Source organism: Heterodontus francisci, unplaced genomic scaffold (genome assembly GCF_036365525.1).
Source record: "Heterodontus francisci isolate sHetFra1 unplaced genomic scaffold, sHetFra1.hap1 HAP1_SCAFFOLD_674, whole genome shotgun sequence".
In the NCBI taxonomy this organism is placed as follows: Eukaryota; Metazoa; Chordata; class Chondrichthyes; order Heterodontiformes; family Heterodontidae; genus Heterodontus; species Heterodontus francisci.
In genome coordinates, this window is record NW_027141531.1 from 466,118 (window position 1) to 493,323 (window position 27,206).

At 45.6% G+C, this 27,206-nt stretch overlaps 1 protein-coding gene across 1 annotated transcript in view; it reads left to right on the forward strand.

The window, feature by feature from the left end:
• The window catches only part of LOC137363990 (ectonucleoside triphosphate diphosphohydrolase 2-like), a 113,073-nt gene that overhangs the window by 52,379 nt on the left and 33,488 nt on the right, over positions 1 to 27,206 (forward strand). Inside the window, exons 3-4 of the mRNA XM_068027486.1 lie at positions 2,495 to 2,645; positions 4,905 to 5,064. Coding sequence (XP_067883587.1) covers positions 2,495 to 2,645; positions 4,905 to 5,064 — 311 coding nt within the window. The remainder of the gene's footprint in view (positions 1 to 2,494; positions 2,646 to 4,904; positions 5,065 to 27,206) is intronic.

A 27,206-nucleotide genomic window follows, 5' to 3' on the forward strand; every position in this document is an offset into this window, starting at 1 on the left:
GGGAGACGGTAGTTGCTAAGTCGAGAAATCCATCCGGAGCCGGGACCAGAGGTGGAGAGAGGAGGCCATCTCCTGCCCTGCCAGCGCCCGCAGGCCCAGCAGACGGGAAACTACGCAAATTGGCCTCAGGGTCGGGTACATCAGGGCGGCAGCATCAGGCTGCTGGGAGGGTTGCCCCTCACAAGACTTGCCCCCACCCAGGACACCCGACCTAGTGGCAGATGGAATATTTTCTCCTGGTGGGTCCACAGGCTCCCCCACCACGGGCGGGCCCCCCACCTCGGGAGTTGCCAAGATTACAGGGGCATCTCCCCCCCTCCATTCTGAGGGATGGAGGGTTCCTGCCCAGGGCTCGAGGCCCTCATGGTGTTAGCGGCAGGGGGAGCCCAAGGACCTGCGCTAGGAGATGGACCCTGTAGTTCAGGGCTTTCTTCAAAGGAGGGGCGCATCCTCCTCTTGTTCTGGGAGGGACACGGTGGCTCAGAGACCTCCATATTGGTAGAGGTCTCTGCTTCTACCACCGCACCCCCCTGCCCAGATCCCTTGTGCCCGAGCTCAGCCATGGGACAGGTAGGCTCCCCTGGATTGGGCCTAGGGATAAGCTCAGGCTCAAGTTGTTCTGTGTCCAGGGGGTGTGCCTTTGTCTCCCCCTCTCCACCGGAGTCCATGAAAACCACGGCCTCCAGAACTGACTGAGCGGCACCTGTTACAGGTGTTGGGGGAGTAGGGGGGAGGTGCAGCGACACCACCCTGAGCCGCTGAGGTGGAGTTGGTGGCCCAGAGGTTGGGGCAGCTCTTATGAACATGCCCCATCCCCTTACAGGCATGGCACTGCACCCCGTCCGAGGTCCAGCAAACACGGTAGGCTGCACCTGGAACCCTACACTAAATTGGCCCTCTGTGACCTCCTCCCGTGCCAGCTGCATAAATAACTGGAGCGAAAGGAGTACACATGTCGGAGGTTGCTTTCCTGAAGACCGAGCGGGACTGGGGTGATCTCCGACTTCACCTCCCTCAGATAGTGCAGGTGGGGGAGGAGGCGCTCACCGGGAATGAAGGACGGGAAGTTGGATAACACTACTCGCTGCACAGTGGCCCTCAAAGGGTCCACTGGCAGGAAAGTCCCACCCACTGTGAGCCCCTTACTCAGGGCCAGGGACACTGCCCGCTCGGTCTTCAGGAAAAATACTGCTTTCCTGTACATTTTTGAGGCTGCAACAAAGGCCAAAGGGCCAACAACCATTGCCTCTACGCATGCCTCAATTGTCATATTTGGGTGGGCATAACTCTTCATCCCAAGCTTCGTTGTCAAAAGTTTGAAAGGTGACAGGGCAACAGGAACAGCCGCAGCAGCTGCTGCTGCAGCATAGGATGGCCCTGCCACCGGATAGGACTGGGAAGCCATGGGGCAGAAGAGTTACACCCGCTGTGTGTTGAGAGAGAGAAGGGAGAAACAATTATCAAATATAACAATAACTTGATGGTGTAAGGAGTCAGAGGCAAAGGGGAAGAGGCTGAGGGAGAGGAAAGTCAGGAGGCAGCTGTAAAATGACAGAGCAGTCTTATCACTGGTCTTTCGGTTGGAGGGGGGTGTCATCTTCACCTGAAACAGCTGAAGCTGTCCAGGCACACACTTTTCCAGATGTTATCAAACAACAGTAAAGTCTCCTCACCTGGGCAGCTCCCACTGTCCCAGGCCAAGTGGTAACAACACAGGAGCCCCCTACTGAAACAGGCAGCCCCAACCTGGGTCTTCTTCCTTCCTCTTCTTCCTCCCTCCAACAATCAAATACAAAAAGACTGCAATGTTAAACCAAACTCACAGAAGAGCTTTCAGTTCCTTTGTCTTCCTGTTCCTTTTCCTTGTTGACAAAATAAGTGGAAAAATCTTCCTTTCAGTCTCTGTCTCTGTCTCTCTCTCCCTGCAGCAGTTGCACTGGCACAGTCTCCAGTCTCCAGCCTCCAGCTTCCAACACGCAGCCCACAGTCAGCTGAACCTCATGGACCACTGAGCAGTCCTCAATCAGGCAGCAGAGAACCTCATGCTGTACCTGTCCTGGGAGTGTTTGATGGGACAGTGTAGAGGGTGCTTTACTCTGTATCTAACCTGTGCGGGACCTGTCCTGGGAGTGTTTTTACATGAAGAGTCCTTGCCTGCTGTAAGCCATTAATCCACCTCATAGGAAGAGCAATGTGAGGCTCTGAATCAACGTCTGGTACATACTGAGTTAATATGAGCTAGGTTGGTAGGACGGTCAATTGGGTTCAGCACCCCTGTACTGAGGGGTGGAAAGTCATGCTGGATCAAGATGTTTTGTGATGCCATCCATTGTGGAATAGCCTGTGACCTATGAAAGCTGGCCATTTTGGCAAGGCACTGGAGGGCAACTGGCTGTCCTTCTGTGGATGATGGTGGGGGCGGGAGGTAACTAGTGCACACTCCAGGGTTACAAACCACAAATGTACTGATGCCATGTTCAATATCGGTCTATAGGTCCTGGAATCTCAAGTTATGCAGCAGATCTGCCAGCTGCTGGGAAGAGTCTGAAGCCCTGCCTTGATAAGACTATGAAAGACATTCCCTCAGAGCGACATGCTGAGACCCCCCTCTACCTTGGTGCTACGGCTGGGATGCGCTTGTTGAAGTAAGTAACACCTCTGTGCTCTCCACCAATCACCAAAGGGCCTTACACTCTCTCCGCCAATCACCAGAGGGCCCTAGCCTCTCTCCACCAATCACCAAAGGGCCTTACACTCTCTCTGCCAATCACCAGAGGGCCCCAGCCTCTCTCCACCAATCACCAAAGGCCTGTACACGCTCTGCACAAGGTCTCATGGAAAATTAAGCATGGAGGTGATGCAATCCCCAAAATGCCAGTAGTATCCCGGGAATTGCATGGAACACAAATCAGATCTGGTTTACTCAATGACTGTTCAGTGGTATAGTGGTTATGTTACTGGACGAGTTACTGGACTAATGATCCAGAAGACATGAGTTTATCATCCCACCACAGAAGCTGAGGAATTCCATTAATTAAATAAAATCTGGACTTTAAACCTAGTCTCAGAAATGGTGACCATGAAAATGCCGGATTGTCATAAAAACCCATCTGATTCACTAATGTCCTTTAGGGAAGGAAATCTCTTGCCCTTGTCTGCTCTGGCCTACAGATGACTCCAGACCCACGGCAATGTTGATTCTTGACTGTCCTCTGAAATGACCTAGCAAGCCACTCAATTGTATTCAAGAAGGCAATTTACCATCACCTTCTCAAGGGCAATAAATGCTGGTCTTGCCAGTAACACTCGCATCCTATGAACAAATAAAAGAAGCTGTGGGGTGGACACTGACTAGATTTGGTGCTTCACAATATTCCTCCCCCCCACCCCCTCCACTGTACCGATGCCCTTTTTGTCTTTCTAATGCCCGTGCACAGCTAACAGCAGATTCGTCACCTCTTGGTAGTGAGAACATGGGTGTGGGCCATCCTCTTGAACTGCAAGTAACAGGTTTGATACATGAGTGGCTTGCTAGGCCATTTCAAGTTCCATGTGCCAATGGTGACTTGTTTTCTTTTTTGAGATTGACTTACGACCGTGTTGATGAGATCCCCACCAGCTGTGGGATGCTTGCCAGGGAAGGCGAAGCAGACAATGTCTGGGGCACCTTTTCCAGCCCCATCCTCATTCTAGGGAGGTGAGCAGTGTGGTTCTGTAAAGGGCTGCTCAGTCACTCAGGGGGCTGCTGAGTTCCACGACTGCTTCCTTCGAGTGAAAAATGACCCTTAGGCCTGAGCTGCCTCTGTGCAAGTTCACGGCTACAGCTCCCAGTGAATCCACACCTGCTGCTACATTGCTTGTCCATCACCACAGGACTTGTGATAGATGGATAATGAATGACAGATAAAGAAAGACGATGAACATGGCTTGTTCATAAATTGGATTTTAGTGCAGGAGAGTTGCTCACTTTCTCGTCCTGACCTATCTTGGTCCAGTGGCAAGATGAGTCTAGACGGCAAAAGGATACAAAGGAAAGAGACAGAGAAGAGAAGAGGAAGGAGAGAAAGAAAGGAGGGAGATGAGAGGGCAGAACAAGAGGGGAAAAAAGAGGGAAAGAATGTGGGAGGATGAGAGAGGTAAAAGGGTGAGAGAGAGGGAAAGAAAACTGGGAAAAAAGAGAGAGAAGATGAGAAAGTAGCAGAGAATGGATAATAAGAGGAAGATGGGGGAGAGCAAGAAACATTGAGACTTGAGGATGAGGAGTCACCGTGTTGAATTTCTGTCGGACACTCCAGATGGGAGAGTCACTGGTGTGTTTCATTCAGTAACTGTTGGGACCACGTTGCAGCAGGTGAACACTGAAGACAGGCCACATAGAGACTGGACCAGAAATTGTAGCCAAGGTTCCAGCTACAAAACCAACTCCAAAAAGGCTGCCAAATGCTTTAATGTCTGAGACCAAGCTAACCATGACCTCCTCTATACTGGGCCGCATGGGCAAGGCTCTAAGAGTTGACCACATACTGTGGGACTGGAGTCACATGTGGGCCCAGACCAGGGAGGGATGGTAAGCCCCCATCCCTGAAGGACATGAGTGAGCCGATAAGGAGTTTACAAGAATTCAGCCTTGTAACACTCACTTCTGAGTCAGAAAGCCATGGAGTCAGGTGGAAGGCTGATTGGGGCCATCGAGGGGAGGCCTGGGGGTTAAAATCCCTCGGGGCAGTAGGGGGGTAGTGGGTGAGGGGGTATGGATAGCTTCCTGCTCACCTCGCACCTCCCCCCCCAGCGACACCATCCTGTTATTCCTTAACATCGCCCTACCACCCCTCCATAATCTCTGAGTTGTCAGCCCAGTCCCACCACACTAAGCTGCCATAAACCCTGTCTTTGTCTGTCTGCAGTCTGACTGATCCTGAGGCTACCAATGGGGTCCTTGCTGCCATCGCCACCACCATGAAATCCTACAAGTTCAACTACCAAGGAGCGAAAATCCTGTCGGGTAACGAGGAGGGGGTTTTTGGATGGGTCACGGCCAACTACCTGCTGGAGAACTTCATAAAGGTAAGGTAGTACGTAGCATGAATGGGCCAGAGAGAGAGGTCAGTACAAACCCAAGTATCTGGTACAATCAAAACCCTGAAAGGCTTCCTTCTCCTGCATTCTCTTGAATGCACTGTCCCTGGCTATGGAATAAGCGTCCAACAGTGGACCCCATGGTCTGATCAGGGAGGACCCCTGTGGTCTGATCAGGGAGGACCCCTGTGGTCTGATCAGGGAGGACCTCCGTGGTCTGATCAGGCAGGGCCCTTGTGGTCTGATCAGGGAGGACCCCCGTGGTCTGATCAGGGAGGACCCCCGTGGTCTGATCAGGGAGGACCCCCGTGGTCTGATCAGGGAGGACCCCCGTGGTCTGATCAGGGAGGACCTCCGTGGTCTGATCAGGGAGGACCTCCGTGGTCTGATCAGGGAGGACCTCCGTGGTCTGATCAGGGAGGACCCCCGTGGTCTGATCAGGGAGGACCCCCGTGGTCTGATCAGGGAGGACCCCCGTGGTCTGATCAGGGAGGACCTCCGTGGTCTGATCAGGGAGGACCTCCGTGGTCTGATCAGGGAGGACCCCCGTGGTCTGATCAGGGTGGACCCCCATGGTCTGATCAGGGTGGACCCCCATGGTCTGATCAGGGAGGACCCCCATGGTCTGATCAGGGAGTATATACACAGTCTGATCAGGGAGGACCCCCTAGTGTGATCTGAATGTGATGACTTGACTTACCTTGGGCACCCTTGTGAGCTCATTGAACTCTGTCTTGCACAAAGTGCCAGATCCAGGACTGGTGCAGGCCTCACTGTCTGCCTCTGCCATCTCCCTCCACACAATCCACATCACACACCTGGGAGGCTTCCTGCCCCCAGAGCCTGGCCATCTTGCTCTTCGGGCCTTGACTTCCACCACAAGGGCCTCCAGGGATGTGTATGAGAATCTGGACCCTTCCTGCCACTAACCCCTTACTCCCAACCCTGCCACAGGACCCCAACCACACCACACACAACCCACCACTCCCAAACCTCCCCTATCCCACACCACCACCAGAAAGCTGCTGCTGCGGCCCTTAAAATGGCTGCAGCTTTTTAAAAAGTGATATCAACAGCGTAACTGAATCGGGGCAATATTATTGCTCTGAACCCACTGTGTAGAAAATGGATGTTCCAGGTTGGGGAGATTGGAGCAAGTTAGAGATGGATTCAGTGGGGTTCTTGCTCCATCAATAACCAGCTAATTGAGGGGCCCCAGAATGAGAAACATACCCAGCACAGAAATTACTACTGTTAGTTCCATGATTTTCTCCCTATAAATATCAGGTTTAAAATGAATCCTTTTCTCCTGATAATCTCATGGGCTGTGTTTCTGTTTGGTTTTGTGTTTGTACTTCAGCCAAATTGGATTTTTTCTATGGTTTCTACAAGTTAGTACACTGCGATTCCTGCAGATCTGGATCTTGAAAGCAGCAGCCTCACAATCTGAAGCAAGTAGGGAATGCCAACTCCGGTTGGGAATATTCCTGGAAGCTTCATCAAATGACCTCTTGCCTCCAAGTGCCCCAGCCAGTCGAGCAGCCTTTTGTTTTCCCATCTAATTTTTAGAATTAATAAACAAAAGTGTTCAAAGAAAATGAAACACGCCTGTTTTGTAAAATGTCCTTGTGCTTTTTCTCCTGGGATTTCTCGAAAACAATGTCTGGGCCCGCCTCCAATCCTGCCTCAGCTCATCTGCTGCTGAAGCCCTCACTCATGCCTCTGTCACCTCTAGACTTGACCACTCCAATGCCCTCCTGGCTGGTCTCCCACATTCTCCCCTCCGTAAACTTGAGATCATTTAAAACTCTGCTGCTTGTGTCCTAACACACCAAGTCCCGTTCACCTATCACCCCTGTGCTTGCTGACCGACACTGGCTCTGGATAAACGACATCTTGATTTTAAAATTCTCATCCTCATTTTCAAAGTTGTCTGTGATGTCGCTCTTCCCTATCTCTGTAATCTCCTCCAGCCCCACAACCCTCTGAGATATCGGCACTCCTCTAATTCTGGCCTCTTGCACATCCCTGATTTTAATTGCTCCAACATATTAGTGACTATGCCTTCAGCTGCCAAGGCCCTAAGCTCTGAAATTCCCTCCCTACACCTCTCTGCTTCTCTATCTCTCCTTTAAGATGCTCCTTAAAATCTACATCTTTGACCAAGCTTTTGGTCATCTGTCTTAACATTTTTAAAATTAATACAAACAGAAAATGCTGGAAATACACAATGCTGATGTTCTGATGTAAGGTCACAGACCTGAAACTTTGACTCTGTGTCTCTTTCTTCAGATGCTGCCCGACCTGCTGAGTATTTCCAGCACTTACTGTTTTTAAATTTCACATTTACAGCCACTGCAATAGTTTGCTTTTGTGTTCATATTTCCTTATGTGGTTCGGTATCTGATTTTGTTTGATAACACTCCTGTGAAGTGGCTTGGGACATCTTTACTACATTAAAGGCGCCAAATAAGTACAGATTGTTATGTCATAGCTTGCTGAATCCAGGGTGATCCTGGTTGGTTGGCAACTCGAGAAGCAACATGAAGAGCTAGAGCTGATCAAAGTCCAGTCACGCTCTATGCAGCAGGAGTTACTGGATAGTGATCAGGAACAGGAACCCTGCATTTGATTTCCCCCTATCTCAAAACCAAGGGTACTGAGGCCAATTGTAGCACCCGACCTGTTACCCCGGCTGAGATCTGCTTATGAACCAGCAGAGCTGGAATCAAAGCTGGGGCTTGCTCGTCTCACAGGATTACTCTGTATGTTTGGAATTCAACGGCAGAAATAAATAAATATATTTGCATATTAACAATGTTGGGTGGTTGTCACATCCCTTCAAAAGCTTTTAAGTACGGAGAACCTGGTTTCGGGCCAGCTTTGGCATGTTTACTTTAAAAGCAGCAGGAGGCAGAGGGAAAGACCAGAGCTGGATTTCACCCTCAGGAAACTCAGCTCTTTATTTATTTTGAGATACAGCACTGAAACAGGCCCTTCGGCCCACTGAGTCTGTGCTGACCATCAACCACCCATTTATACTAATCCTACACTAATCCCATATTCCTACCACATCCTGCAGGTACAGTTATTGTTATTGTGGGTAAAGTTACTCTCACTGCAGGTGCAGTTATTGTTACTGTGGGGAGAGTTACTCTTACTGCAGGTGCAGTTATTGTTACTGTGGGGAGAGTTACTCTTACTGCAGGTGCAGTTATTGTTACTGTGGGTAGAGTTACTCTTACTGCAGGTGCAGTTATTGTTACTGCAGGTGCAGTTATTGTTACTGTGGGTAGAGTTACTGTTACTGCAGGTGCAGTTATTGTTACTGTGGGTAGAGTTACTGTTACTGCAGGTGCAGTTATTGTTACTGTGGGTAGAGTTACTCTTACTGCAGGTCCAGTTATTGTTACTGTGGGTAGAGTTACTGTTACTGCAGGTGCAGTTATTGTTACTGTGGGTAGAGTTACTCTTACTGCAGGTGCAGTTATTGTTACTGTGAGTAGAGTTACTCTTACTGCAGGTGCAGTTATTACTGTGGGTAGAGTTACTGTTACTGCAGTTGCAGTTATTGTTATTGTGGGTAGAGTTACTCTTACTGCAGGTGCAGTTATTGTTACTGTGGGTAGAGTTACTGTTACTGCAGGTGCAGTTATTACTGTGGGTAGAGTTACTGTTACTGCAGGTGCAGTTATTGTTACTGTGGGTAGAGTTACTCTTACTGCAGGTGCAGTTATTGTTACTGTGGGTAGAGTTACTGTTACTGCAGGTGCAGTTATTGATACTGTGGGTAGAGTTACTCTTACTGCAGATGCAGTTATTGATACTGTGGGTAGAGTTACTGTTACTACAGGTGCAGTTATTGTTACTGTGGGTAGAGTTACTGTTACTGCAGGTCCAGTTATTGTTACTGTGGGTAGAGTTACTCTTACTGCAGGTGCAGTTATTGTTACTGTGGGTACAGTTACTGTTACTGCAGCTGCAGTTATTGTTACTGTGGGTAGAGTTACTCTTACTGCAGGTGAAAGTTATTGTTACTGTGGGTAGAGTTACTGTTACTGCAGGTGCAGTTATTGTTACTGTGGGTAGAGTTACTCTTACTGCAGGTGCAGTTATTGTTACTGTGGGTAGAGTTACTCTTACTGCAGGTGCAGTTATTGTTACTGTGGGTAGAGTTACTGTTACTGCAGGTGCAGTTATTGATACTGTGGGTAGAGTTACTGTTACTGCAGGTGCAGTTATTGTTACTGTGGGTAGAGTTACTCTTACTGCAGGTGCAGTTATTGATACTGTGGGTAGAGTTACTTTTACTGCAGGTGCAGTTATTGATACTGTGGGTAGAGTTACTGTTACTGCAGGTGCAGTTATTGTTACTGTGGGTAGAGTTACTCTTACTGCAGGTGCAGTTATTGTTACTGTGGGTAGAGTTACTGTTACTGCAGGTGCAGTTATTGTTACTGTGGGTACAGTTACTGTTACTGCAGGTGCAGTTATTGTTACTGTGGGTAGAGTTACTCTTACTGCAGGTGCAGTTATTGTTACTGTGGGTAGAGTTACTCTTACTGCAGGTACAGTTATTGTTACTGTGGGTAGAGTTACTGTTACTGCAGGTGCAGTTATTGTTACTGTGGGAAGAGTTACTCTTACTGCAGGTACAGTTATTGTTACTGTGGGTAGAGTTACTGTTACTGCAGGTCCAGTTATTGTTACTGTGGGTAGAGTTACTGTTGCTGCAGGTGCAGTTATGATTCCTGTGGGTAGAGTTACTCTTACTGCAGGTGCAGTTATTGTTACTGTGGGTACTGAAAGATTATTAACACAGCTTTATTAAGACTACTTTTGCAGTATATAGTAAATTGGGAAAATGTCGAACTACGGCACAATATAAATAGATGCCAAGGTAGAAGAATCATGGGAAATGTTATAAAAACAAGAAATGCTGGAAATACTCAGCAGGTCTGGCAGCATCTGTGGAGACAGAAGCAGAGTTAATGTTTCCGATCAGTGACTCTTCTTCATGGCAAATGATGTCAGGCTTTAAAATACTTGCAGCAGCTAAAAAGCTAAGTCCTTGTAGCAAGTTCAAAATTGCTTGTGTAAGCTAAAAGAGCAGACTTGCTGGAGACTATCTGAGATAAGAGATCACAGGATGTAGCAGCTCAAAATCAGAGGAAGCAGAACAGTGGTGAATATGGAGAACCTTACGTGATCATGTTCAGGCTAATACAGATAATGTGGAATGTATATGATTGGTGAAAAGCATGCACAATACATGACCACCATGGGGATGAGCACAATTGGGCACTGGAAGGGGTGAATTGGATAAGAGCCAGGATTAAAGAGACCCTCCCAATCCAGCCCACACAGCAGTGAAAAACCAGACACCTGAAGACAAGAGATGAGAGAGACAGAGAAAAAGAGAAAAAAATTTGAGGACCAAAGACTAAAGCGGCAGGAGGATGTATGCACTCTTCCGTCCAGACTTAATATGGGTTAATATCCCATAAGGTTCCTCTCCCAAGACACATGTTGGCCAGACTCCAGATCCTTCCTTTCTCTCAAAAAGTTTTCACAACTTAGTCACATCCTGCCATGGTCACCAGCTATAATTCTGTAAAGGTTTGTCCCCGTTACTCACGCAGGAACTCATGTGGCAACAAGGTTCAGTTGTGAAACTACTTTATTGAGACAAAGTCAGAACAAGTTTGTTAACTTTTATGCAAATCACCCGTACAAGCGATCCCAGCATGAGGCTCCCACCATACATGGGAGGGATCATTTACCATTTAAAACTATATTTCTAGCCCAGCTACAAGCACTGGTGAAGAAGGCTATGGGTATAACCACCCACCTGGAGTGACAGTGGGCTGAGTTAATTGTGATTGTCCAACACGCACATGAGGCACCCCAAAGGCTGTGCCTCTAAACAAAGCTACAATCGTGAAGGACCTAAATGGTATCCTGGGAGGGGACAAGGAGGACCAGTATAACAGGACATATTGTTAGGGACTGTCTGTTACCCACGCCATGCTACTCCCCACCAACCCAACCTGAAACCATCCTGGGTCGAGCAAACGTTCGTCCGACTGCTTGCTCTGATAACCATGGCAAATTCCATGGGGGAGGACAAAGGAAGGCAGCTGGTTTGTGGCGCCTTTCAGGCAACCTCATCTGCACCGCCCACAGTGGGTTTCTTTTCCTTGGCGGCCTCACCCCTGGAGAGCCTCTCTACCCAATGAGGAAAGTCAACCCCCTCCAAATAGTCGGTATTGGGGTTCTGACATGATAGTGACTGGTGACCTGTGATCCCAGTCGTTTTAAAAGGGGGCTGATGACAGATTATGCTAATAGACACAGGATCGGCAGTCACTGTCACACACAGCTCATGCCCCAAAAGCCACACTGGCAGGAAGGGATTATTTGCTGCTTATGAGCTTTGATGGGACTTCCTTTGGGAAGCTTAGGCTGGGAACTCTCGTCACCTGTTTCCATGACCACCTCAGATGGGAGGGGGATTTTGGGAATTGACGCACTGAACCAGTATGGGACAATAATTGACTAGAATCACAATTGCTTCTGGTTGACTTCCTCAGCCGATGGAAAAGGGATTGCTGTCCAGATCTCGAATGCTCACTCGGTCTTGGCAATTAAAAAGTCATTGACCTATGATGCTCAGAGACATGAGGACACCAGGGTAGTGGGATTAATCTAGAAACATCTCTTAGCGTTCGCCACTGATGAGCATGATTATGGTTGAAGGGCAGGGAAGGAATCCATAAATGGGCACAACACCCATTTGCTAAACAATATCTCATTCCCAGGGAAAGCCTTCCCTTCATTAGAGACACCATTCAGTCCCTTCTCCAGCAGGGTGCTGTTAGGCTGGGTACTTTCACGACCAGTTTACCTATTTGGCCTCGAAAGAAACTGGACAGCAATTGGAGGTTAACCATTGACGACCACAAGCTTAACTCTAATGCCAGCCTGCTCTCCAGTCTTGAGGGAAACGCCAACACCTCTATCACAAATACCGACCGGGTCCAAGTACTTTTCTAGATTGGATATTTCCAATGGGTTTGAAGTATCCTGGTCAGAAAGGTGAATCAATACAAGTTTGCATTTACTTTTGAAGATCAAAGCTATACTTGTACATGTTTGCCACAGGGATTTCACAATGCCCCGACTATTTTCCATATATGTATGGTGAGGGCACTCCAAGGATTTTCGGGACCAGATTGTTTATTTCAGTATGTGGGAGATCTGCTTCTGGCCACCAACCACCTTGGACGAACATTTATCCCTCCTCGATTAGTTACTGCCCACTACTGATTCAAGCAGCCCTTCAGGTCAACCAGCACCACAGCCAGTTGCTGAAGGAACAAGGCACTTACCTGGGAGTGTCGAGAAGAACATAAGAACAAAAGAATTAGAAGCAGGAGTAGACCCTTCAGCCTCACAAGCCTGCTCGCCATTCAATAAGATCATGGCTGATCTGATTGTGGCCTTAACTCCACTTTCCTGTCTACCCCCCATAACCCTTGATGCCCTTGTAGATCAAAAATCTGTCTCACTCAGCCTTGAGTATATTCCATGATCCAGCCTCCACTGCTCGCTGGGGAAGAGAATTCCAAACACTAACAACCCTCTGAGAGAAGAAATTCCTCCTCCTGTCTGTCTTAACTGGGAGACCGCTTATTTGAAACTGTGGCCCTAGATTTCCCTCATGAGGGGAAATGTCCTCTCAGCAGCTACCCTGTCAAGTCCCCTCAGAATCTTATACATTTCAATCTTCTAAACTCCAATGAGTATAGACCCAACCTGCTCAACCTTTCCTCAAAAGACAAATCCATCATCCCAAGAATCAGCATCGTGAACCTTCTCTGAACTGCTTCCAATGCAAGTATGTCCCTCCTTAAATAAGATGACCAAAGCTGTACACAGTACTCTAGGTGGAGTCTCACCAATGCCCTGTACAGTTGTAGCAAGACTTCCCTACTTTTATACTCCATCCCCTTTGCAATAAAGGCCAACATTCCATTTTCTTTCCCAATTACTTGCTCTACCTGCTTGCTGACTTTTTGTGATTCGTGTATGAATACACCCAGGTCCCTCTGTACCACAGCATTTGGCAGTCTCTCTCCATATAAATAATATTCTGCTTTTCTATTCTTACTGCCAAAGTGGACAACTTCACATTTTCCCACATTATACTCCATCTGCCAAATTTTCCTCACATGCTTTCCTGCCAATCTTTGTATTGTCTGCAAATTTGGCTACAATATACTCGTTCCCTTCATCCAAGTTATTAATATAGATCGTAAATAGTTGAGGCCTCAGCATTGATCCCTGTGGCACCCCACTAGTTACAGTTATATCCTAAAAATAATCAATTTATCCTGACTCTCTATTTCCTATTAGTTAAACAATCCTCTATTCATGCTAATATATCGCCCTCAACACAATGAGCTCTTATCTGGTGTAATAACCTTTATATGGCACCTTATCAAATGCCTTTTGGAAATCCAAATACGCTACAGCTACTTTATCCTGCTTAGACATCCTCAAAACCTCTAATAAATTAGTCAAACATGATTTCCCTTTCATAAAACTATGTTGTCTCTGCCTGATTGTATTATGATTTTCTTGATGTCCTGTTACTACCTCTTTCATAATGGATTCTAACATTTTCCCAACAACAGATGTTAGGCTAACTAGCCAATAGGTTCCTGTTTTCTGTCTCCCTCCTTTCTTGAATAGAGGTGTTACATTTGCGGATTTCCAATCTGCTGCGACCTTTCCAGGATCTAGGGAATTTTGGCAGATAGCAACTATTGCATCCACAATTTCTGCCACCACCTCATTTAAAATCCTCGGATGCAGGCCATCAGGTCCAGGGAACTTGTCAGCCTTTAGTCCTATTAGCATTCCCATTACTTTTTCTCCAGTGATTGTGATTGCTTGAAGTTCCTCCCTCCCTTTTGCCTGCTGATTTTCTACTGTTCTTAGGATACTTTTTTTGTCTTCTGCTGTGAAGACGGATGCAAAATATTTTTTCAAAGCCTCTGCCATTTCCTATTTCCCATTATTAATTCCCCAGTCTCACCCTCTAAGAGACCAATGCTCACTTTAACTACTCTTTTCCTTTTTATATATTTGTCTTTTACTCTGTTTTTATATTTCTCGCTAGTTTTCTCTCATACCCTAATTTCTCCCTCTTTTTTTTGTCACCCTCTGCTGGTTTCTAAGATTTTCCCAATCTTCTGGCCTACCACTAATTTTTGCAATATTGTACGCCTTTTCTTTCAATTTGATACCACCCTTAACTTCCTTAGTTAGCGACAGATGATGCATCCTTCTGGTAGAATCTTTCTTCCTCAATGGAATATATCTTTGTTGGTAGTTATGAAATATCTCCTTAAATGTCTGCCACTGCTCCTCTACCATCTTACCTTTTAACATATTTTCCCAGTCCACTTTAGCTGTCTTCAAACCTTTGTAATTGCCTTTATTTAAGTTTAAGACACTAGTTATGGACTCACGTTTCTCACCCTCAAACTAAGTGTGAAATTCTATCATGTTATGATCACTCTTGCCTAGAGGATCCTTTATTATGATGTATTGAAGTAATCCTGTCTCATTAAACATTACCAGGTCTGAATTAGCCTGGTCCCTGCTAGGTTCTAGAACATATTGTTCTAAGAAACTGTCCTGAATACAATTTATGAATTCATCCTCCAGGCCATCTTTGCCAATTTGATTTGTCCAATCGATGTGAAGATTAAAATCACGCGGGATTATTGCCATACTTTTCTTGCAAACCCCCAATATTTCTTGATGCATACTGTGTTTGCTGTTTCTTATCCGCACCCAAACTGATTCTATATGTTGATCTTCTGAACCAAGATCATTTCTCACTATTGTACTGATCTCATCCTTTATTAACAGAGCTACACCACCTCCTTTTCCTTTCTTCCTGTCCCTCCAAAATGTTAAATATCCTTCAGTATTCAGGTCCCTGCCTTGGTCACCTTGCTACCATGTCTCTGTAATGGCTATCATTTCGTTCTCAGTTATTTCTATGTGTCCTATCAATTCATCCATCTTCTTATGAATGCTGTGAGCATTTAGATCAAGAGGCTTTAATATTTTTCTTACTCTGACCTTATTTGCTGGTGCACTCTTATGTTTGTACACTCTGTCCCTTCCTGTCACACTCTGGTTGTCATTATCCATATCATTACCCTGCACTATTGCCTTGTCCTTTCTCTTTAACTTTCCAAATCACCACTCCCCCTACCCGCCCCCCCCACCCCACATGAATCCTCGCCTCCACTATTTAGTTTAAAGCTCTCTCCACAGCCCGAGTTATATGACTCGCCAGAACACTATTTCCAGTGCGGTTCAGGTGAGGGCTGTCCCAATGGTACAGCTCCCTCTTTCCCCAGTACTGGTGCCAGTGCCCTATGAATCGAAACTCACTTCCCACACCAATCTTTGAGCACATTCAGCTCTCTAATCTTATTTATCCTATGTCAATATACCTCTCATTGGCTGGGAAGACTCTGGACAGCCAAAAGGGGGATGCTATACAACAATTGCTTCTCCTGGTGTCCAAAATGGCACTCCGCTCATTTCTGGGATTGGTAGTGTATCGGAGGAACTTCATTCTGGGATTTGCCAAAGTGGCAAAATTGCTCTACAAACTGTTAAAAAAGGGATGATGATATCCGCCCTGTCTGGTCAGAATTCCACAGTGATGCAGTAACAAACTTAAAGCAGCTGTCATGCAGGCAACCTGCCTTGTTGCACTGGACCCGACTCAACCCTTTCACCTTGAGGTAGGTGCAACCGACCAGAATGTTACTGTTATTCTCCGTCAGAAATGGGCAGACGGATGGCAAACGATAGCCCCTCGGATTCAGAGATGCACTGAAAGAACTTACACCCCTTTGTCAACGGCACTTATTTGCGACACTTTACTTAGATTATTAGCCGAGCAAAGCTTAATCTTACATTCTCCTCATTCACCATTGAACCTGTTAATGAAGCCTAGGGATTCACTGACCTCTCCACAATGGACCAGAAAACTGTCTCTCGCACTGTTACAGAGAGATATCAACATCACGCTGCGACAGACCATGCTGCATAACACTGAATAAACTTGTCTGATTTTGTCTCAGTAAAGTGCCTGTGGGTAGGTTACCGATACTAAGGGTACAGTTAGTGTGGGTACAGTTCCCGTTACTGCAGTATAGTTACTGTTACTGCTGGTACAGTTAGCATGTACAGTTAGTGTCACTGGGTACAGTTATTACCACAGATACAGTTATTGTTACTGTGGGTACAGTTACTGTTACTGTGGGTACAGTTATTGTTACTGTGGGTACAATTCCTATTAGTTACTATTAGTCCTAGTTCAGTTACAGTACAGTGAAGGTGCACTACTATGAGTACAGTTACAGTCGCTGTGAGTACAGTTACCGTTACTGTGGGTACGGTTATTGTTACTGTGGGTATAGATACTGTTACTGACAGCTAGATGGTCTTAAATTTATCTCTCGCAGCATGAACGATGACTGGATAGCCTCAGAGACCTTGTGCACTCTACCACCCTAGAACATCTGGGACCCTCCACCCATAAGCACCAGGACTGGTTTGATAAAAACAATGAGGAGATTCAGACTCTAGTGGATGAGAAACACCATCTCGTTAGTGTCCACCAAAACAACCATTCATCTGCTTCAAAGAAAGCTGCTTCAACAACATAAGAACATAAGAAATAGGAGCAGGAGTAGACCATTTGGCCCATCGAGCCTGCTCCACCATTCAATACGATCATGGCTGATCTTTGGCTTCAACCCCACTTGTCTGCCTGTTTCCTATCTCCCTTGTTTCCCGAGGGACCAAAAATCTTTCTAGCTCAGCCTTTAATATATTCAACGATGAAGCATCCACTACCCTCTGGGGTAGAGAATTCCAAAGATTCACAGCCCTTTGAGTGAAGAAATTTCTCCTCATCTCAATCCTAAATGATTGTCCCCTTATCCTGAGGCTGTGCCCCCATGTTCTAGATTCCCCAGCCAGGGAAGCAACCTCTCAGTGTCTACCCTGTCAAGCCCCTTCAGAATCTTATATGTTTCAATGAGATCACCTCTCATTCTTCTAAACTCCAGAGAATATAGACCCAGTTTACTCAGCCTCTCATCATAGAACAACCTTCTCATTCCAGGGTTCAATCTAGTGAACCTTTCCTGTACAGCCTCCAAGGCAAGTATATTCTTTCTTAAATATGGAGACCAAAACTGCACACAGTACTCTGGATGTGGTCTTACCAAAGCCCTGTACAATTGTAGCCATACTTCTTTATTCCTGTACTCCAATCCCCTTGTAATAAAGGCCAACATGCCATTGGCCTTCCTAATTGCTTGCTGTACCTGCATGCTAACTTTTTGTGTTCATTGTACAAATACAACCAAGAGCCTCTGAACTTCAACATTTACAAGTTTCACACCTTTTAAAAGATATTCTGCTTTTCTATTGTTACTGCCAACTGAATAACCTCACACTTGCCCACATTATACTCCATCTGCCACCTTGTTGCTCACTCACTTAATCTGTCTATATCTCTTTTAGCCTCTTTGTGTCCTCCTCATAGCTTGAAAATGCCCTGTTTATCCCCACTCTCTGTTTCCTGTCCATTAACCAATCCTCTATCCATGCTAATATATTACCCCCAACTCCATGAGTCCTTAACTTCTGTATTAACCTTGTGTGTGGCACCTTATCGAAAACCTTTTGGAAATCCAAGTATACTACATCTACTGGTTCCCCTTTATCTGTCTAGTAAGCTACATCTTCAAAAAACTTTAATAAATTTGTCAAACATGACTTCCCTTTCGTTCAACCATGCTGACTTTGTCTGATCATACTATGATAATCTAAGTGCATTGTTAAGACTTCTTTAATAATAGACTCCAGTACTTTCCCGACAACTGATGTCAGGCTCACTGGCCTGTAGTTCCCTTTTTTCTCTCTTCTTCCTTTCTTGAATGGCAGTGTTACATTTGCTAACTTCCAATCTGCTGGGGACTGTTCCAGAATCTAGGGAATTTTGGAAAATCATAACCAGTGCATCCACTCTGTGGCTGTCTCTTTTAGAATCCTAGGATGTAGGCTATCAGATCCCAGGGATTAGATATATTTTATTCCCTCAAACTTCTCCAATACTTTTTCTCTGCTGATATTAATTTCCTTAATTTCCTCCCTTTTTTTTTAGCCTTTATTTCTAATATGTAACTTGTGGCTTCTATTGTAAAGGCAGACACAAAATATTTGTTCAATGTCTCTACCATCCTTATTCCCCATAATAATTTCTCCTGTCACTGCTTCTAAGGGACCAATGTTTACTTTAGCTACTCTCTTCCTCTTTATATACTTGTAACAGCTCTAACAGTCCTGGCTACTTTACTTTCATTCTAGTTTTTTACCTTTTTGTCAACTTTTTGGTGGCCCTTTGCAGGATTCTAAAAGACTCCCAGTCCTCAGACCAACTGCTATTCTTTGCAACATTTTAAGCCTCTCCTTTTAATCAAATACTATCCTTAACTTTGTTCGTAAGCCACAGCTGAATCTTTCTTGCTGAGTTTTTGTTTTTTAATGGAATATATTTTTGTTGAACAATCTGAATTGTTTCTTTAAATGTCTCCCACTGTTGATTTACCAGCATAACTTTTGGTTTATTTACCCAATCAACCTTAGCCAGCTCTTCCCTCATACCTATATAACTGGCTTTGTTTAAGTTTAGGATTCTTGTTTGTGAATGGAGTATGTCATTTAAAACTTAATATGGAATTCAGTTGTATTACGATCACTAGTTCCCAGCAGAGCTTTTACTATGAGATTATTAATTAACTCTGCCTCATTACACAATACTAGATCTAAAATCGCCTTAACCCTAATCAATTCCACAATGTATTGCTCCAGGAAACTGTCACAAAAGCATTCTACATACTCATCTTCCAGACCACCTTTGCCAATTTGATTGGTCCAGTCTATATGAAGATTAAAGTCACCCACAATTATTACATTGCCTTTGTTACAAGCTCCAGTAATTTCTTGCTTAATGCTCTGTCCAACAGTATAAGTACTGTTAGGGGGCTGAAACTACTCCCAACAGCATTTTCTGATCCTTTCTATTCCTAATTTTCACCCATACTGATTCTACTTCCTGATCTTCTGAGCCAAGATCCTTTCTCACTAATCTCCTTATGTCATATTTTACTATCAGGATTACCCCTCCTCCTTTTCCATTCTGCCTGTCTTTTTGAAATGTTGTGTACCCTGGAAATCTTATTTCCCAAACTTGGTCACCTTGTAACCATGTATTTCTATTTGTGTCACTAGTTCAGCTACCTTTTTGCAGATGCTTCGCACATTCAGATAAAGAGACTTTAATTTTATTTTCTTTCTACTTTTTTCCGAATGGACCTTAGCTGCTGATGCATGATTACCATTAGACTCTCTGTCTCTTCTTGCCCCACTCTTCTTGTCTTCACCCACATCGGTACACCGTTCTATTGCCTTGACATTTCTCTTTGGATCTCTAATTTTCCCTTTGCCTGACTTCCACACCACCCCCCACTCTCACCCCATTAGTTTAAAACCCTATCCATGGCCCATTCACCAGGACGCTGGTCCAAGCTCGGTTTAAGTAGAGCCCATCCCAATGAAAAAGCTCTCTCTTTCCTGAGTACTGGTGCCAGTGCCCCATGAATTGAAACCCCTTCCTCCCACACCACTCTTTGAGCCATGCGTTTAATTCTCTAATCTATTTGATCCTATGCTAATTAGCGCGTGGCTCAGGTAACAATCCAGAGATTGTTTGAAGTTTGAACTTTTGGAGTTCTGTGTTTTAATTTGGACCCTAACTCATCAATCTCCCTCAGCAGAACATCATTCCTAGTTCTACCTATTTCATTGGTTCCTACGTGGACCATGACAACTGGATCCTGCCCCTCCTACTCCAAGATCATCTCCAGCCACGAGGAGATGTCCTTAACCCTGGCACTTTGGCACTCCAAGTCGAGGCTACAGAGTATAGCATCTATTCCCCTCACTATACTGTCTCCCAGCACTACCGCATTCCTTTTCACTCCCCCCATTTGAATGGCTTCTTGCACCATGATGCCAGGGTCAGTTTGCTCATTCACCCTGCAGTCCTTGTTCTCAACCATACAGGTAGCAAGCTGCCTCATACCTGTTAGTCAAAGTCAAGAGCCGAGCCTCCTCCATCACTACATCCTGGATCCCACATACCTGCCTGATTCGCAGTCCTCCTGTCACTGACCAACTCTAAAGTTCTACTTAACCTAAGGGGTGTGACTGCCTCCTGGAATAAAGTGTCCAGGTAACCCTCCCCCTGCCTGATGCTCTGCAATGTCGGCAACTCTGACTCCAACTCAGCAACTCTGAGCCAAAGTTGATCCTGCTGCAGATACTTCCCACAGATATGGTTATTTGGGGCTGCAATAAATTCCACAGAGTCCACCACGTTGCAGTCACAGCACACCACCAGCCTTGCCATGTCTGTCTAACCTTATTTATTTAATGAGTCAATTTGTTATTAATTTAGTTAGCTAAAGTAATGGCAAGTTACAGTCTCCTCACTTGCAGCCAAAAGAAGAACACTCACCAGCTACTGGAGGTTAACGAAAGTATAAAATGCAGGACTTCCTCCTCCTCTGCTCCGAATTCCCACATATGGCAAATAGCACTGGGTTCATGACACTCTATCTTCAGATCACTCTGTGCTTCCTCACTTTTCACATCCATAAAATCATCCAGTCAAAGCTTAGAGAGATGCAGGATCACTGGCTAAGCAAAAAGACAGAAGAAATACAATTATACACAGGCAGAAACAATACTGAATGTTCTGAAGACAATCTGCAGTCCTCAGGATTCCAGAAATGCTCCTCTTCTCACACTGATTACAGTCAAGCCCAAAATCCTGGAGAGATGGGCAGAACATTTTAACAATGTTCTAAATGGGGCCTCAACAGTCAATGATGAGACAATTGCCCACTTGCCCCAAATTGAAGTCAACACATTACTTGCTGACATCCCCAACAAAGCTGAGATCATGAAAGCAGTCAGTCTCCTGTCAAGTGGCAAGGCACCAGGGTCAGATGCAATATCAGGTGAAATATACTTTGACAAACTCAGCAAACAGTTCCAGATAATGTGGAGCAAGGAAGCCATTCCTCGGGAATTCAAAGATGCATCATTTGTCCATCTTTATGATGGACAACCATTGAGAATCTCCCTACTGTGCATTGCTGTGAAAATACTTGCAAGAGTCCTGCTAAACCATTTGACACTACATCTAGAACAGAACCTTCTACCAGAGAGTCAATATGGTTTCAGAAAAGGTTGTGGTATGGTTGACATGGTGTTTCCTGCAGGAGAAATGCCAAGAGCAGAACTACAATTTGTACTCAATATTTGTTGATCTGACTAAAGTCTTTGGCACAGTTAGTCGTGAGGGCCAATGGAAGATTACGGCAAAATTTGGCTGTCCATAAAATGTCATCATTATGGTACAACAATTCCATGACAGCATGCTTACTCGAGTCCTGGATGGTGGACAGTCTTCTGATGCCTTCCCAGTGACAAATGGGGCTGTGTGTTGGCTCCTAACCTGTTCAGCTAGATGTTCTCTGTCATACTTTCTGTTAATGAAAGTGCCATTCACATTAGATACTGCACAGATGGCAAAATCTTCAATTTGAAGAGATGGCAAGCCAAAATCAAAGTGCATGAAGCTGTGGTTTGTGACTTCCTTTTCGCTGGTGACTGTTCCCTAAATGCCTGTTCAGAACAAGAGATGCAACATAGCATGTATCGCTTCTCATCTGCATGTGATAACTTGGGTCTCACCATCAGCACCAAAAAGACTGAAGTCATGTAGCAAGCTGCCCCACGAAAGCAGTATGTGAAGCCAACTATTCCAGTCAATGATCAAAGGCTTGAAGCAGTCGACAATTTTACCGACCTTGGCAGCACCCTCTCCAGAGCAGTTCACATTGACGACAAAGTAATGATGCCAGAATAAGGCCAGCAATGCCTTTGGCAAGCTATGAGAAACTGTCTGGGAGTGAGGAGGAATTAATCTCACAACAAAAGTGAAGGTATACAGAGCGGTTGTCCTTCCCATTCTCTTGTATGCTTGTGAAGCCTGGACAGTTCACTGCAGACACACAAACAAGCTACACCACTTACACATGACCTGCTTGCAGAGACTACTCAAGATGAAATGGCAAGACATGCTTCCTAATACTAAGATTTTCTCCCTGACCAACATGCCTAGCATCCACACTCTGCTGAAGGGAGCTCAGATAAATGGGCAGCACATGTTGCCAGAATGCCTGAAAGACATTTGCCAAAAAAATCTCTTCTAATTGAAGGGAAACATTCACACAAAGGCCAGAAAAAGTGCTTCAAGGTCTCATTGAAGAGTTTCAGCCGCCCTTGAGATGTGGTAGAACCTCACACAAGATCGCTCTATATAGAGCAGTCTCGTTAGCAAAGGCACCACCTCCTATGAACGGATCAGAATCACACTGGCTAACAGGAGATGTAAGCTTCACAAGTCCAGAGCCGCAAGCACCACTTCCGCACCAACAATACACGTGTGTCCAACATGCAACAGAACTTTTCGTGCTCAAGTTGGACTGATTAGTCATCTTCGAACACATGATATCTGAAACTTAACTCAATGAGTTCTAATTGATGTTATGTTCAGCTTCGACTATGAAGGACGAGCACAAACAGTAATGACTACTGCGGGTACAGTTACTGTTAACGCGGGTACAATCATTGTTACTGTGGGTACAGTTGGAACAGTTATTGTTACTGTGGGAGACAGCAGCGTAGTGGTAATGTCACTGGACTATTGATCCAGAGCTCTGAGGACATGGCAGATGGTGAAATTTGAATTCAATTAATAAATCTGGAATTAAAAAGCTTGTCCAGTGGTGACCATGAAACCATTGTTGATTGTTGTAAAAACCCATCTGGTTCACTAATGTCCATTAGGGAAGGAAATCTGCCGTCCTTACAGCAATGTGGTTGACTCTTAAATGGCCTAGCAAGCCACTCAGTTGCATCAACTGCTACAAAGTCTAAGAAAAGGAATGAAACTGGACGGACCACCCGGCATCAACCTAGGCACCGGAAACGACAACAGCACACACAACCCTGTCGACCCTGCAAAGTCGTCCTTATTACCATCTGGGGGCTTATGCCAAAGTTGGGAGAGCTGTCCCACAGACTAGTCAAGCAACAGCCTGACATAGTCATACTCATGGAATCATACCTTACAGACAATGTCCCAGACACTGCAATCACCATCCCCGGGTACATCCTGTCCCACCGGCAGGACAGACCCACCAGATGGTGGCAGCACAGTGGTGTACAGTCGGGAGGGAGTTGCCCTTGGAGTCCTCAACATTGACTCCGGACCTATGAATTTTCATGGCACCAGGTCAAATATGGGCAAGGAAATCTCCTGCTGATTACCACCTACTGCCTCTACTCCCTCGGTGATGAATCAGTGCTTCTCCATGTTGAACATCAATTGGAAGAAGCACTGAGGGTGGCAAGGGCACAGAATGTACTCTGGGTGGGGGACTTCAATGTCCATCACCAAGAGTGGCTCGGTAGCACCACTACTGACCGAACTGGCTGAGTCCTAAAGGAAATAGCTGCTAGACTGAGTCTGTAGCAGGTGGTGAGGGAACCAACAAGAGGGAAAAACATATTGACCTCATCCTCAGCAACCTACCTGGCACAGATGCATCTGTCCATGATGGTATTGGTAGAAGTGACCACCGCACAGTCCTCGTGGAGACAAAATCCCGTCATCACATTGAGGATACCCACCATCGTGTTGTGTGGCACTATCACCGTGCTAAATGGGATAGATTTTGAATAGATATAGCAACTCAACACTAGGCATCCTAGAAGCAGCAGCAGAATTGTATTCAACAACAATCTGTAACCTTATGGCCCGGCATATCCGCCACTCTACCATTACCATCAAGCTGGGGGAACCAACCCTGCTTCAATGAAGAGTGTAGGGGGGCATACCAGGAGCAGCACCAGGCATACCTAAAAATGAGGCTTCAGCCTGGTGAAGCAAAAACATATGACTACTTACATGCCAAACAGCGAAAGCAGCATGCAATAGACAGGGTTAAGCGATCCCACAACGAACGGATCAGATACAAACTCTGCAGTCCTGCCACAACCATTCGTGAATGGTGGTGGATAATTAAACAATTGACAAGAAGAGGAGGAGGCTCCACAAATATCCCCATCCTCAATTATGGGGGAGCCCAGCACATCAGTGCAAAAATCAAGGCTGAAGGATTTGCATCCATCGTCAGTCAGAAATACTGAGCGGATGATCCATCTCGGCCTCCTCCTGAAGTCCCCAGCATCACAGCTGCCAGTCTTCAGCTAATTCAATTCACTCCACGTGATATCAAGAAACGACTGAAGGCACTGGATACTGCAAAGGCTATGGGCCCTGACAATATTCTGATAACAGTACTGAAGACCTGTGCTCCAGAATTAGCTGCGCCCCTAGCCAAGCTGTTCCAGTTCAGCTACAACACTGGCATCTACCCAGCAATGTGGAAAATTGGCCAGTTATGTTCTGTGCACAAAAAGCAGGACAAGTCCAACCCGGCCAATTACTGCCCTATCAGACTACTCCCAATCATCAGTAAAGTGATGGAAGGTGTCATTGACAGTGCTATCAATCGGCACTTGCTCAGCAACAACCTGCTCACTGACAGTCAGTTTGGGTTCTGTCAGGGCCATTCAGCTCCTGACCTCATTACAATCTTGGTCCAAATATGGACAAAAGAGCTGAACTCCAAAGATGAGGTGAGAGTTACTGCCCTTAACATCAAGACAGTATTTGAATGAATATGGCATCAAGGAGCCTCAGCAAAACTGGAGTCAATGGGAATCAGGGGGAAAACTCTCCATTGGTTGGAGTCATACCTAGCGCAAAGGAAGATGGTTGTGGTTGTTGGGGGTCAATCATCTCAGTCCCAGGACATCACAGCAGAAGTTCCTCAGGGTAGTGTCCTAGGCCCAACCATCTTCAGCTGCTTCATCAATGACCTTCTTTCCATCATAAGGCCAGAAGTGGGGATGTTTACTGATGATTGCACAATGTTCAGCATCATTTATGACTCCTCAAATACTGAAGCAGTCCGTGTAGAAATGCAGCAAAACCTGGACAACATCCAGGCTTGGGCTGATAAGTGGCGAGTAACATTAGCACCACACAAGTGCCAGGCAATGACCATCTCCAACAAGAGAGAATCAAACCATCTCCCCTTGATAATCAATGCATTACGATCACTGAATCCCCCATATCAACATTCTGGGGGTTACCATTGACCAGAAACTGAACTGGGCCAGCCACATAAATGCTGTGGCTACAAGAGCAGGTCAGAGGTTAGGAATTCTGTGGTGAGTTACTCACCTCCTGTCTCCCCAATGCCTGTTCACCATTTTCAAGTCAGGACTGTGATGCCTGATTGGGTGCAGTTCCAACAGCACTCAGAAAGCTTGACACCATCCAGGACAAAGCAGCCCACTTGATTGGTACCCTATCCACCACCTTCAACATTCACTCCCTTCACCACAGTGGCAGTAGTGTGTACCATCTACAAGATGCACTGCAGAAATTCACCAAGGTACCTTCCAAGCCCATGACCTCTACCACCTAGAAGGACAAGGGCAGCAGATGCATGGGGCCACCACCACCTGCAAGTTCCCCTCCAAGTCAAACACCATCCTGACTTGGAATTATATCACCGTTCCTTCACTGTTGCTGGGTCAAAATCCTGGAACTCTCTTCCTAATTGCACTGTTAGTGTACCTACACCTGCAGTGGTTCAAGAAGGCAGCTAACCACCACCTTCTCAAAAGCAAATAGGGATGGGCAATAAATGCTGGCCTGGCCAGTGATGCCCACATCCCATGAAGAAATAAAAAAAAAATCACTGTTACTGTGGGTACAGGAAATTTTACTGCGGGCACAGTTACTGTTACTGTGAATACATTCCTGTTACTGTGGTACAGGTCTGTTAGTCTGAGTACTGTTAATGATGCTGTGGGTAAAGTTATTGTTACTGTTGATAGAGTTAGTTTTAGTGTGGGTCCAGTTACTGTTACTGGGGGTACAGTTACTGTTACTGTGGGCCCAAGTACTGTTACTGGGGTTACAGTTACTATTACTGTGGGTGCAGGTACTGTTACTGTGGATACAATTACTGTTGCTCTGTGTACAGTTGTTGTTACTGTCTGTACAGTTATTGTTACTGCGGGTACAGTTGGCGTTGCTGTGTGTACAGTTATTGTTACAGCAGCTACAGTTACTGTTACTGTGGATACAGACATGGTTAGTGTGAGTACAGTTACTGTTACTGTGGATACAGGCACGGTTAGTGTGAGTACAGTTACTGTTACTGTGGGTACAGTTACTGTTATTGCAGGTAACATTACTGTAAGTACAGTTATTGTTCCTGTGAGTACACTTACTATTACTGTGGGTACTGTTACTGCTACTGTGGGTACAGCTATTCTTGTTGTAAGTACAGTTACCAATTACTGTGGGTACACTTAGTGCTACAGTAGGTACAATTATTCTTGCTGTGGGTACAGTTACTGTTACTGCGGGCACACTTATGGTTACTGTGGGTACACTTACTGTTACTATGGGTACTGTTACTTTGGGTATTCTTACTGCAGGTACAGTTATTGTTGCTGTGGTACACCTATTGTTACTGTGGGTACAGGTACTGTTACTGTGGATACAGTTAATGTTACTGCAGGTACAGTTATTGTTGCTGTGAGTACACCTATTGTTACTGTGGATACAGTTAATGTTACTGCGGGTACAGTTACTGTTACTGTGAATACAGTTATTGTTACTGTCTGTATAGTTACTGTTATTGAGAGTACTATTAGTATTACTGTGGGTACAGGTACTGTTACTGTGGTTACAGTTACTGGGGGTACAGTTACTGTTACTGTGTATACTGTTACTG